This window comes from Tiliqua scincoides, chromosome 2, assembly GCF_035046505.1.
Source record: "Tiliqua scincoides isolate rTilSci1 chromosome 2, rTilSci1.hap2, whole genome shotgun sequence".
Taxonomy (NCBI): domain Eukaryota; kingdom Metazoa; phylum Chordata; class Lepidosauria; order Squamata; family Scincidae; genus Tiliqua; species Tiliqua scincoides.
In genome coordinates this window covers 160,407,312-160,421,148 of record NC_089822.1, presented here as the reverse complement: position 1 = coordinate 160,421,148, position 13,837 = coordinate 160,407,312, and the positions used below count along the sequence as shown (strand labels likewise).

The window sequence follows — 13,837 nt, the reverse complement described above, 5'->3', positions numbered from 1 at the left end:
GATGGGTGGCAAGGGGTGGCAGGTGTTATGGAGGAGAAACAGGGTGGGGTGACTTTGGCGACAGCCAGAATAGCCTTTGGAGTCTAGAGCTACTAGACTTCCCAACACGGAGCCCAGGTCTATCTGCCCATGTGATGTCAGCAGCTGGATACAGTAATATAGAAAAACCAAACACATTAAGCCTCTCTAAAGTCTTTTAAATATAGAAAATCATTGCAGAAAATTAGCACCATTGTATTTAGGCTCACACTAGAATAGAAAATGTCCTTTGTGTATCAAAACCTACATCTGCAGCTGTGTTCCTGAGCTCCTGTACACTTCTTCATGGTAAGTGGATCCACAAGCCAAAGAGCTATTGTAACAGTCCAGTTTCCTCCCAGCCACTACTATGCCCCCAGTAGTGCGCCCAGCATCCCTTGTGGGCAGCAGGTCTGGGCGAGATAGGAAAATGTAAGATTCCAGGAAATTTCTGGGCCTCTTCCTGTGGGTCCTGGGCCCCCTTTTTGACCTTGGGCCTGAATACAAATTACCTCCTCTTATGGGCCCTGTGTACCCCTTCTGCTGTATAGACCAAGGATTAATGTTACCCCACCTCAGGGCATGCCTGGCTTCCTGGGTTTGGCAGTGCTGAACAAGCACATCCAACTCTTTGCAGATCCACCCTAACAGCTGCAAATAAACCCAAGTTTTTTTTTCTGGAAGCCTTTGCAAGGGCAGACTATCCCCTTACCTCACACGCCTTTGCCAACACCCTCCCAAGGACACACTCTCTCTCACTTACACACACACACACACACACACACACACACACACACACACACACACACACACACACACACACACAAAGCATGCACGTACATACACAGAACTTCTTAGTAAAACTATCTGCATTACCCAGCCTTGTTGCTGAGCTCACAGTGTCCACTCAGTTTTCTTTTCCATACTGGCTGCCCTGCCTGCCAACACAGACCTCATCCCCTTGAATTTTTGATAGGGGCTTTCAGAAGTTCAGCCTTCCTCTGGGCTGGGTGACACTGCACACACTTGCTTCCACCAGCAAGGGAAGTTTGACTGTCTGTCACAACAGACCAGCTGTGGAACTCCTATCTCTGCTGGCCAGTGTGACAAGGAAGAATCAAGCAAGCAGCTCCTTGTGCCAAGGCGACACTGTGACTCCTCGCCAAGTCTGAGTAGGAAGCCTCTCCACTGGAGACAGCAAACATGTGCTGTAATCCTTCCTGGTAACAGACAGCCAGTGATTTTATTTTTCTCTGCTGAGGAGTGAAGTCAGCCTTCATCAGCGGAATAGTTTATGAACAAATTGATAAAAACCTCAGACCAGGCTGGCCAGAGGAATAAGTAGCATTTTGGAGCTATAAAATTCTTTAGCCAAAAAGTGAATAGGGGAGGGGGAGGAGGAATGGCAGCAAAATTAAGCATGGAGAAATCGGAAGAGACTTTTTAGCAGCTGGATGAGTTGCTGCTCATTTTGTTCCAAGAAGCCCAGTTGCTGAGCATCTCCTGGCTAATATTAAATGACGAGAGAGCAGCATTGTTCTGGAAACGCATGTGTTGTGCCTTTAAGACTCTCTTCCGGGTGAATTGGGTTTCTCAGTAGCCCGCACGTGGCAGAATATTTTTTTTTTGGGGGGGGGGGGGGAGAAATCACGTTGAATTTCTTTTCTGGGTCATGCCTTTGCCACCTTCTTTATTTTGTGCTCTCTCTATTTCAATGAGACAAAGCTACTTCAGTTTGGAGCACAAACATATGATCAGCACATGGAAATGTGGTGATCTGGATGCATTCATGATTGCAGCCGATTGAAGGAATTAGACTAAAAGCATTTTTGAAGAGGAGGAAAAACCAGGGGGAAAGCGCACAGCAGGAAAAGTGGTTAAGTACAATTTGGGACACACGGATGCTAAAAATATTGTGTAGTAATGGAGCGGGACCGGATTACAGGTGAGTGGTGAAGACATTTTATATGGGGTATATAAATATGTTTTTCTGACTTTCTTCTTTTTCTCATCCTTGTGACTTCATCTTTACTGGAAAAGGATCTGTAAAGCTCTTATTTCACTTCAACATTCCCCAACTCTCATTACTTCAGCTCAACCTTACCTTTCACTCTGATACAGTCTCCACATAGATGTTATTGCAACAGAAGTATCAAGGGTCAGAATTGTTTTCTGGGTCTGGATTTCATTTGATTATTTTTTCTCTCCTAATTTTTCAGGTTTTTTTTTTGTTTGTTTAATCTGCAGGGAAGGGAATGAATATTGAGATGTTAGCTGTGAACTTGGGCAATTTGGAGGGGGGGGAGTGCTTACAGGGGGAGAGAGGGAACCTATCCCAGCTCTTGGCTTGAGGATGCTTTAATATTTTGGAAGTTGGCTGTTCAGTTTGCCTGCGTATTGTGGGTTAGTGCTCTGTTTCATGCCAAAATAGTGTGAAAGGCAGGAGCTTCCACCCTCTCTTGTTCTCTGAAAATATGTGAATTGCTCCTTAGAGAATTGATTGTCAAGAAGGGGGATTTCTTGTTGCTAGGATAGGGTGTCCTGGATTTGTGACTATTCCCTGTGCAGATAGCCTAGAAAATGTGGTTAATTCAATACAGTTGTTGCAGATTTTTATATCATAGATGATTTACACTCGGGCAAGACACAGTTTGAGAATGCTTTTCCAGTGGAGATGGGAGTACAGTACCAGGATACTAGTTTAGCATAGGGGTGATGGGGTTGACCTGTAACTCATGAACTTCACAGTTCAAATGTCACTTCTGCCATTGACTCACTAGCTAGCCTTAGGCAAGCTTCAGCCACTGAACTGTAAAATATAAATATTGGCTTATCTTATGGAATTGTGATTACTGACAATGTATATGAAATGGTTTAAATCCTCTTAAGCTCTCTCTCTTTCTGTTTGTTTCTATTATGTAATGGTGATCCAGAATTTATCGGATTACATAAAAAGTGATTCTACTCATGCCAAAAGAGCATGCCGATAATATGCTTCCTTTAACCTGAATTAGACTTGCCTTATATTACTGTAGAGACCAAGAAAATTTGTGGGCCAGAAATGGCTTATCACCTTATGTTTGGTAGAAGTACTGCTCAATGAACTGCTGCTTCCTTGAAAACAGTGGCCCTTTGACTGCTCTTTGTCTCTGACTTTTTTTTTTTGGTCTGGCAACTAGGGTGGAAATCATAGTACCTCTTTTCTAGTACTTTTCTCTGAAGTCCCTCTCTGTTCCTGACTTTCTCAATCTTGCATGGGAGAAGCACTAGTTGGAAAGCACAATGCATTGTACAGCTCTCCAGGGCGTTCCTGGCTGTAGCTATTGGGCATTCACATTGGAAGTGAAACCACAAACTCTAGACAAAACCACCAAGTGAGGGTGGAGTGCAACAGTGGCTGAGGAAAATGGAGCTCAGCCCTGGTCTAATCTGGGCCCAGCGGTTCAGCAGCAGCGTTTGAGAACATAGTCACGTATACTTGCACCAGGAGCCAGCAAGAGAACCTTTCTGAATATTCAGAGCCACTACTGCATGGAAAATTCTTGCATTTCTGTCTTGTGCCATGCTGGTGTGCAATATTTTTGCACATATTAACTTATTCTGGGACAACAGAGGGCACTGTAGGGATTAAGTTGTTCTCTAGTTTCTGTCTTCGTTTCAAAGCCTCTTTTTGAAATTGAGCTGTAATGAATGGCAATAGTTTCTGATATATTTTTGCATTTTCTCTGTTCTTTCCCATCAGAAAGAGCATTGGGGTCCCCTGAGAAAATTTACAAGAGTGTACAATTGTATAAAACATAACTAAGGTTATAACCCTGTTCATTTCATTGTTTTGAATATTGGGAGGCAGAAAAGGAAGTTGATGATGTGTGAAAATTGCAGAAACACAAGAAATAGTCACTATATCTGATTTTTTTTTTTTCAGAATTCCTGTTATTCACAGCAGAAATAGTTTGATTATGGGTCTTTGATATTTAGGTGGCATTTATTTGTGTTGTATCATCTTGATGTGACTGAATTTTGCTTTGATATTAACCCATAATGAAATAATTCTATTTCACCATAAAAGAGAGAGGATTTGTTTAATTGAAAGAAACCAGTAATTTTATACCCACCCATACAACCGCACACTGCAGGGGTGGGGGAACTGACTGAATAAGGGGCAATTCAGCACTAGTTCCCTACCTGTGATAAATAGGGAAGCAATAAAGTGGGCTGAACCTACAAGCAGGAAGCTGTCAAGTCTGTTGAATGGAACTTATTTGTGAGTAGTAGTAAATAGAAGGAATTTGAGAGGTTGGATAATACAGTGTTTTATGTTCTGTATGGAACCTCCACTTTCATTTCACTTTCAGCTACTTGTAAGAATACAAAATATGTGTGTACCAACACTTCTGCAGCAGCTGTAGTCCCACAACTGTGTCCATGAGTTATACACTCCTTCATGCTAAGCAGATGCACAAAACCAAGGAGCCAGTTCCCTCCCAGATTTGACACTATGTTAAGGAGTGTCATGTATACATTCTTCAGCTCAGCGCATATGGCTTGCGTCTGTAGCTACAGCCGCACACCAGTGGTAGTGCCTCCAGCATCCCATGTGGGCAACAAATCTGAGTGAGATAGGAAAATGTAAGATCTCAGGAAATTTCTGGGCCACCTCCTTTGGCTCCTGTGCCCCTTTTGACTCTGGGTCCAGATCCAAATTACCCCCCTTACCCTGCCTCTCATGGGCTCTGCCCCAACCCTCCCCCTGTTCCGCTCACTCCACTGACTGGCATCAGTAGGGCTCCTCTTTCCTGCCACCACTCTAGGTGGAAACTGGAAGTGATGTTTTTATGCTTTATAAGGCATTCTGAGACCCAGGGGCATCCTCCAGGCCCACAAAATGCCATATATGGCATTAAAAAAAGTCACTAGAAGTTGTGCTTTTTTTGTCCAAAATGGCCATTCTGAGCCTTGCGGAGGCTACAGATCCGCACATGGCCTCTGCAGGGGTCAGAAAAGCCTCTGGAGGCAAGGGGAACAGAGCTCCTCTTATCTCCAGAAAGGGTGCATAGAGGGTGCAGGAGGGGGACCTGTGGATTCGATCAGCGGTTGACTGAAACTGTGAATATGCAATTTGCAGATATGGGGTCCCCTGTATCTTGTATGCATATGAAAAGGATATTTAAAGTTACCATGTGTGTATTTATGTCACTTTTTTTCCAGTTTATGATAACTTTGGTGAAGTTGCTTTTTGTACTGATCTTTCCTATGCTACAGGATGCATTGTTTACTAGAAACACTTCGGGCGCAATCCAGCCCTTGACTTGGGCCGTCGCAAGTCTCTTGCGCTGACCCAGGAGGACCGCAAACGTGCTGTAAGGATAGGATTGCGCCTTTCGAAACATAAAAGATGACATCACGTTATGCTGAATGGCTCTTAATACATGTTATCATATCCAGGATATTTCCTTACTTTCCCTTTTTGCAGATCGGAAACTGAGGCAGAGACACAAATACTTGCCTCAGGCAGGATGAGGTCAGATCCAAATACAGCTTTGTAGTCAGCTTTGATTCTAAGCAAACATCATTTCTGTTACCCTTTGCAAATGAGTCCCACATTTAGGGCTGATTCACACAAAGCCTTTATTGTGGCAAGATGGTTGTGCCCATTTCTTCGCTGTGTGCCCAGATTGCAATTTGCCATGGTCTTTCAACCAACCACAGTCTGGCTGCAGGATGATGCAATTCACCAAAGCTCACTCACAGGGAGCATTAGCTCACATCCTGTCACACTTTAAAGGGTCTTATGAATCAGCCCTGCAACTCACCACTAATTTTTTAAAAAGTTACACAAATGCAAATTGATGTCAACTGAGTAAGTGAACTACAATTTCACAATATACAGAGCAGGCAAAGCACAATGTTTGAAATATATATAAACCCTCAACACAGTAAATTTTAAATGTGGTTTTTCTGAAGCATAAAGGCCAATTACAAGTTGCAGGGCAAATTCTTAGAATTTGTAAAGTGCAAATATTACCTTGAAAATAACCAACTTTATATTATCATTAAGAAGAATATTTATATATCACTTTTCAACAAAAAACTTCACAATGTTTTGTAGAGAAAATCAAATAAGTAAATGGCTCCTTGTCCCTGAAGGGCTGACAAACTAAAACTATGCAGAACACCACCAGTAGACAGCAATTAGAAAGAACACTGTGCTGGGGTGAGGAGGAACAGTTACTCTTCCCCTGTTAAATATTACTTTAAAAAGTACCTCTTTGCCCAGTTGGTATGGTTTCTTTCTTTCTGGTTCATTATTTTACTTGGGGTGCAATCCAAAGAGTGTCCTAGGCTGGCACAAGTCCTCTGTTCTGGCATCCGGGTGTCACAAAAGTGCTGTAAGGCACTTCTGTGCCACTGGATGAATCGGAAGGCTGCTGCAGGGGACTTGGACTGGCCTCCGTAGGCTGATTGCAGCCCCAGCAGCAGTGGCCAAGGGTAAGTATGCACTGGTGGTGGGCCACCAGTGCAGGGGTCTGGGGATGGTGGGAGGAGGCGTTGCAGGGGTGTTCTGGAGTAGGTGACGGGCAGGACCGTGGGCAGTCCAGACCTGGGAGAGGAGTGGAGCCACGATCTGGCATCTAGCTGGATCCTAACCCCCTTCCCAGGCGGCCTGGCCTGGTGCCGGGCTGCTCAGATCTGCACCACCCCCCTCTTTAGGTGTTGCAGATCTGAGTAGCCCCATTTGGGCCGCTGCTTTGTTACCAAAAAGAAAGGGAGTCGATTCCCCTTACCCTGAGTTGCACTGCAACCAGCCTAAACCTGCACTGGATACAATGAAGACCAGTGGCCTGCCTGTTCCAGTGCAGGATAGCATTGGGCTGGCACCTTGAAACAGCAAGAAACTTGAGTAACTTACCCTGCTCACTTGCTTACCTTGCAAGGTGCGTTACAAGTACTGTATCTATTTTCTAGGCAAGAACTCTATTCTAAGAATTCCAGGTTTTTGCACGCGCGCACGCACACACTGTAGTTGACATGGTTCTCTATCAAACCCATGTGCCTAATCACTATCTACACAGACTACGAAAACCAAGTACAGCTGCACTGTCTTAATCATTCTTGGCATTTGTGTAGAGCTTGCAAGCATTCAAAGCATGTCATGTAAGGATTATTAGACAGTGTACAACAACTCTGTAAGATGGATAAGTAAGTATCCCCACGCTGTGGATGTGAGGCTTTCCGAAGGCCACCAAATGAGTCCACAGCAGTGGGAAGATTTGAACCAGGAGCTTCCTGAGTTGTAGGTTAACCTCATGTCATAGTGGCCAAACTACCTTCCACAGTTCCAGGGAGTCCTTTTGATCTTTGATGTATGGAATTAACTATATAAGTACTTGGAAATACTAGAGAAACCTTTTTAAAATATGGGCCATCTGGAAAGACTGATGAAGGCTAGACATGCTTATTCCAAAGTATGACTGAAGAATTGTATCCAGGAATGTTTTGAAGTGGTTCAGACCAAAGGAGGCAGGGTGTAAGAATAAGAGCATATCCTGGGATTTCAGGGGGAACCAATACATTCCACTTGCCTTCATTTGTTCTTATTCTCTGAATTCTAAGCAAGACGATGCTGGGAGGCTGAGGGTACCAGACCCTCTTGTTACATGAAAATCCCCTTTTCCCTTCCAAGTTGTGATTTTTATATCTGGTTATGTTATTTTGGATCATATAGACCAAGCAAGCAGGCCACTCCTCCCCCAGCACATGTTTCTAAGGGCCATGGCCAAGCTACAAGCACATGAATTACACAACCCCCACTTCCTTGCAGGTCAATGTATAACCTAATCACTGTGTCTCCTGATTATGCAAAACAAGCCTGCACCTCCAGAGGAAAAGATCTATTGTTCTTTTGTTGTACTCTTAAGCACCTTATGCAGATTGCCTCCCTCCCCCCAGAAGGTCAGCCTGGCTGGTAAGCTGACTTCCTTCCGGTTCATCACATACTCCACGTGTACCTGGGTGTATACTGAGCATGTGCACAGCTCTGGGATACTTCCGGTCAGTTTAGGTCAACTTCCAGGTCAAAGACAACTCTTATAAGAGAGAACTCAGAGCACATGTCTCTCTCTCTCTCTCTCTGATTGCCCTCCTGTGGGAGTGGTCCTACACGGGACTCTTCCTCCAACTGCCCCCCCGACAGGTAAATATACCTTGCGTCTAAACTGCCTCCCTTCTTCCCTATCTATTCCTCCCTTCTCCCCCATCTTTAGTCAGCAACTGGGTTTAGCAGATTAAGGAACCCCTAAATACTTCCCTACACCCTATCTGTTTCTGATTCCTTTTCGGATGCACCCAAATACATAGCACATGCAGCCACCACTAGCTAGGTACACTATACACAAGTACTAGAAATCTATACTTATCAATTCTCCATGTGTATTATGTTTACCTTTGTGTGTTTTTGCAATAAAAATATAATCCTTTGATTGAAAGTTACCTTTCTCCCAGTCTCCTCATTAAGCTAGGCAAGGGATCTCTTTGCTCTACGCTGTCTTGTTATCCAGCCTATGGTCCCAAAAAGTTTCCAAAAGGCTAATATATTAATTCCCCTAAATAAAACAGCCTTTTTGGTAACACTCTGGCTTCTAATTTGCTTTGGCCCTTTTCAAAGCCTCAGCTGAAAGTCATGATAGCCAGTGCAGAAGGCAAATTGAATGGTCTACAAAGCATATACATAGTAGGCATTTGTATGTAATATGAGTGCATGTTTGTTACTGAACCTAAAAATGATTGTCCAAAATGATACTAAGGCTGCAATCCTAACCTCACTTTCCTGGGAGTAAGTACCATTGAATACAATAGAAATTACTTATGAGTAGACCTGTTTAGGATTGTGCCCTAATACTATAAAAGCTATATTTATTGGAGGAAACTACCAACTAACATAAAGGGCATCTTTACCAAACTCAGTCCGTATTTGGTTCCTGCCCAGTTGCTAATCATGTAACTTGAGCTTTCCTGCCCCTCCTTTTTCTGCTAGTGGGCTTCTGGGAGTTGCCTTTCAAGTGACACTACTATTGATGCTGATTATCTTTAATGTTCTACACGGCTTAGGACCTGGATACAGTACTTGAAGAATCACTTTCTCCCATACTTTATCTTTCCATCTGCTTCATTCTACATCTCATGCCTAGTGTTGGGTCCCACCTTTCATCAAAACATGACTGGTGGGGATGATGAGCATGGTCTTTTGGCAGTGGCACCTAAATTGTGGAATTCTTTCCCCCAAGAAATATAGCTTGCTCCCTCTCTAAGGTATCTTTTAAGCAGAGGTAAATATCTTTTTTTAATTTCAACGAGCCTTCCTGTTATGAGATTCCCCCTTTTTGAACAGCTGCATTTAAGACATGCTTGAGAAATAAATATTTCGTCTAAATATTTATTGTTAAATTTCTGTTTCACCCTTGTACCCTTTATGACAGATATTTAAAATCAGACACTGCAATTATATAAAGTTTCTGTTTATTGTGTTTGTGCTGTTGTTGTGCCTCTGTGGTTTCCTTGCTGAACACTGTGTGTTGCATGCTGGCCTGGTGTATAAAGAGGTCTGTGTAGAGTCCTTCCCCGTCCTGCCCATTGTCTGAATGCCATCTTTGCCTCTTATACATTGAGGGTTACCAACCCTGCAGGATTGACCTGGAATCTTCTGGAATTGGCATCCATCTCAGTGGTGTACTTGGAGGGGGAAAGCGGGGCAAATGTCCTGAGTGCTGACCCTCTGGGGGTATCTCCACCAGCCTTGCCCCTCCCAATGGAGCCAGAGCTGCCGGCTTCTTTCGTTTTTAAAAAAAATCCTTTCCCCCCCCCCCCATGGAAGCAGGGGTGGGCCAGAATCGCTGCTGGAGAGGCAGTGAGGTGCTGCCTCTCTGGCAGCAATTCAGTGCCTGATTGGACCACCCCTCTCCCCACCTCCTTTATAGGAGGAGACAAGAAGTATAGAGGAGGAGGAGGAGGAGTGACCTGGCAACAGCGTGCTGGGAGTGGTGCTGCTTTGAGGGCTGCTCCCCTCCCCTCCCCTAAAGGGGGAAGAGGAGGGCGGAGCTCCGAGCAGCGAGGGGACCTCACCAAGAGTGGCTGCATTCCTGTAGCTGCTCTTGGTGCAGTTCTCAGTTCTCTGCATCTGAGGGCTGCCCACTCTCTTCCCCTTGAAGGGTGACCCTCCTCTCCCCTTTCCTTAAGAGCAATGCGGAAGCAGTACGTGCCTCCTCCGATTCTGGAAAAGATGCATACTGCTTGTCAGATCCAATGTAGCCTTCAGTGCTGCTTGCAAGTGGTGCGAAGGGCTTCATCGGAGCACTGGGGGGCTGCTGGAAGCAGCCCTTCCCTGTCCTGGACACTCTTGCAGGTGGTCCCTGAATGCTTTAATGGAGCCCTTCACGCTGCTTGCAGGTGGCATGGAAGGCTCTATCAGGACCTTGCCTGACTCCTCCATTCCCCCTTTTTCAAAGGGGGAATGGAGGAAGCAGCCACGAAGAAGTAATTGTGGTGTCAGTTATGTCAGGGGTGAGGGGCAGCAAAGGTAGAGTTGGCCCCGGATGCAGAAACGTCTTGGTCTGCTCTGTTCTATCTCTAGGTGAATACTGAAAGCAATCCTGTAGACTTCTACAGGGCCTCCAGGAATTCCCAGCATGACAGCATTTTGGGGGTGGGACAGGAGAGAATCTCCTGAATGTCAGTATCATTCAGATTTGGCACCCCTATGTGTCCTAGGTTTCTGCTACAGGCCAGTGCAGCTTTGAAGCATTCACAAGTTCTTTTTAGGCATTCTTTGGGGGATAATGAACACAAGGGTGTGTGGGGGGAGGGGGCAGAGTGGCATCACAGCAGCAAACTCCATGCCCCACCTGGGTATATTCATTAGATGCATTGAGAACCCCAAAAGAGCCCCAAAATGTTCAGCTATAATGCTGAGGCTTCTCTCTATGGGCTCATGTATTTTGCACAAGATGGGTTAGATTCTGCTATAATTCCTTTCCCCCAAACTTCTTGGGGTTATATTTTCTCCTTAAAGAGTTATGTATTGTGTACCATAAACCTTTTCATTTTCCATTGGGATTTTAAAAGTTAAGGCTCCTCATATATTTCATCATGGAACTCAGTTTTTGTTTGGTTGACCATGTGGTGAATATCCAGCAACCATGTTTACTAATGTGGCAAAGCAAGCAAATGTATAAAGAATGAAAATAAGAATAGTTATGGAAATAAACGGATGTCTCAATTCAGCTAAGAGATAAATGGCAGTCTCTTGGTTCAGATTTAGGTAATCTCTAAACCTGAAAGGACATGAAGGCTCCCGTTTATAAACCTGTGGGAGGAACAAAATCTATATTGTGTCATACAGAGCAGTGTATATAAAGAATTCAAAATTCTGTGACAAAATAACAACCCAGGTTCTATTTTCAAAAGAAGTGAAATCTGTAACTTGAATAGGCTATTCCAGTATTCCCAAAGGGTGGGTTGCAACCTGATTTTTGGTGAGTCATACACTTGACAAGCTGGTAAATGACAATTGAGGCATCTGATGGGCTGCTGTGAGATACAGGAAGCTGGACTAGATGGACCCTGGGCCTGATCTAGCTGGGCTCTTCTTATGTTCTTATGACAAGGAAAACTTATCGAGATGGAAAATGAAACACTTGTGTTTACTCATGAGCAGGCAACTGTGCCTTAGTCCCACTGGAAAGGGGAACATGCCACCAGCATGGTCCCGATCCAATGAATGTGGAGCTCAACAAATGTTCCAGTAGGCTGTCCTTCCTCCCCTCCTCCACCCCACCACAGTGAAAGATAAAAACAAACTTTAACAGCTGGTAAAGTTAATTTTTTTTTTACTCTCATAATCTAGGTGGGTTTTGATAGAGTGTTTTTGAAAGTGGGTTCCAGCACTAAAAAATTTGGCAACTACTGGACTATTCAAATAAAGTGCACGTATATGTATTTCTGAGAACTTGCAGTGCATTGGGCACATGCTTTGAACTTCAGGACTATCTTCAGTGCATGTGATTTGGGGGGGGGGGACATATTGGCTGCCTTTCTGAGCCCAACCAACTTAGTCCTCTCTGCACTGATGCTGGTTCTCCAGTATTTAGACAGGGTCTTTTTTCTCCCACCCTACCTATGCCAGGGATTGAACCTGAGTTCTTCAGCATACAACATGTGCTTACTGCTGAGGTTCAGCTGGGGAGTCCAAATGCTGACCTCCCTAGACGTAATATATCAGCCAGTCAGTTTTCTGCTGCCCTTATGTGTTCAGTTTAAGATTATTCCTTAGTTTCCCATGTTCCAGTGACTGAGGTAGTGGTGTTTGTGTCCTTTCCAACTGCAGTTCGTCTGCAGCATTGGCAGCAGGATAGAGAAAGCCCATATCATGTTGACTAAGTGAAACATGATTAGATGGGGAGGAGAGTGGATCCAGGCAATGTTCTCCATTACCATTCCAACTGTAAATATGGTTACAATTATTCTTCTGCCTTGGAGGCATTTGGAGGAGGGGCAGGGAGAGAGAAAATGGGAAACCACTGGTCTTATTTCTGATGTGAGACAACTTTGTGAGAAGGAAAAATGAGAATCACGTTTTTTTTGTTTGAGTCTCCTTGCACAATATCTGTGGCAGGTACTGCAGGGAGCACTCGGCATCTATATCCTCACAAGCTTTGTAGCTGACCTATAAGTTTTGTTTTTTTTAAGTTCTTCTTGCCATCTTAGAGAAGTGGCCACGTCTTTTGTGTGAGATTGCCCAGGGAATTCTGGGATGCCATATAAAACATCTGTGTGGGCACAAAAATACTTAGTGGTACCACCATAACATTGCCAACATATCAAAAGTATGCTTACCACCTATCATGAATTATGCTATTTTATATGTATTTTAGTTCATCTAGCAGTCCAGGACAACAAGCATGCCTCTGCCCCTTTTTTTTATCCTCCTAACCATCCTGAGACAGAGGTTAGATGCAGGGTTCCTGCCAAGCTGTACAGTTCAAAGCTGAATTCCATGTAGCATGGAGCTTGGCGACCTGGGAGTTCAGCAATGATCTGTGATGCCATTGCTTGGCACACTAAAAAAATTGTTTTACAATAGTATTGTTTTATGTAGCTATTCCAGCCCTTTAACTACAGTATTTAGCTAGCATTCCAGGGCAGGGGATGGGGGAAGAAACAGAAAAGGTTGCTCACACAAATGAGTGTGTCAGTTTAACTTTATTTTAAAAAGCACTTATGAATTTAGAAAAAAATAATCAGTTCATCAACATCATGAATGATGAATGCAGAAAGAGCTGGCATTTTGTGTGTGTGTCCCCATTTCTTCTGCCTCATAGAAGCAATTCAGATGCCTTTCCCCCTCTGTGCTGGGCTTATTGGCTTCATAAGTTCTATTGAAGCAGATGTCTCATCTCCCCTCCAGCCCTCCCCAGCCTTCTTGGCTGCCCATGGTCCTGCTTTCTAGTGCTCAGTGGCAGTGAGTAATGCTCCCACTCTCAGCAAAGGCATCCATGTGCTTTTATTAATGTCAGCTGCTTTTCTTTTCAGGACTGAATCGGCCTGGAGGAGGGGAGTATGCTAAGGAAATCACTCTTTAACAGGCCAGAAAGTCTGTTGTGTGCTAAGTTGGTGCCAGGGAGGTTGGGAGGAGCGTGTGCTCAGGGAGGGGTGCAGCTTATTATATGAGTCTCTTAGATTTCCTTGGTGGGGGGAGGGCAAGAAGAGCATTTTGCTCTCCCTGGCTCATGTACGTGGCATATACAATGATTCATTGCATTAGTGC

At 44.3% G+C, this 13,837-nt stretch overlaps 1 protein-coding gene across 1 annotated transcript in view; it reads left to right on the top strand.

Annotated features, from left to right (window-relative positions):
- The first annotated feature begins 1,885 nt into the window (after positions 1 to 1,885).
- The window catches only part of SEPTIN9 (septin 9), a 198,299-nt gene continuing 186,347 nt past the window's right edge, over positions 1,886 to 13,837 (top strand). Inside the window, exon 1 of the mRNA XM_066615121.1 lies at positions 1,886 to 1,963. Coding sequence (XP_066471218.1) covers positions 1,942 to 1,963 — 22 coding nt within the window. The 5' untranslated portion in view covers positions 1,886 to 1,941. The remainder of the gene's footprint in view (positions 1,964 to 13,837) is intronic.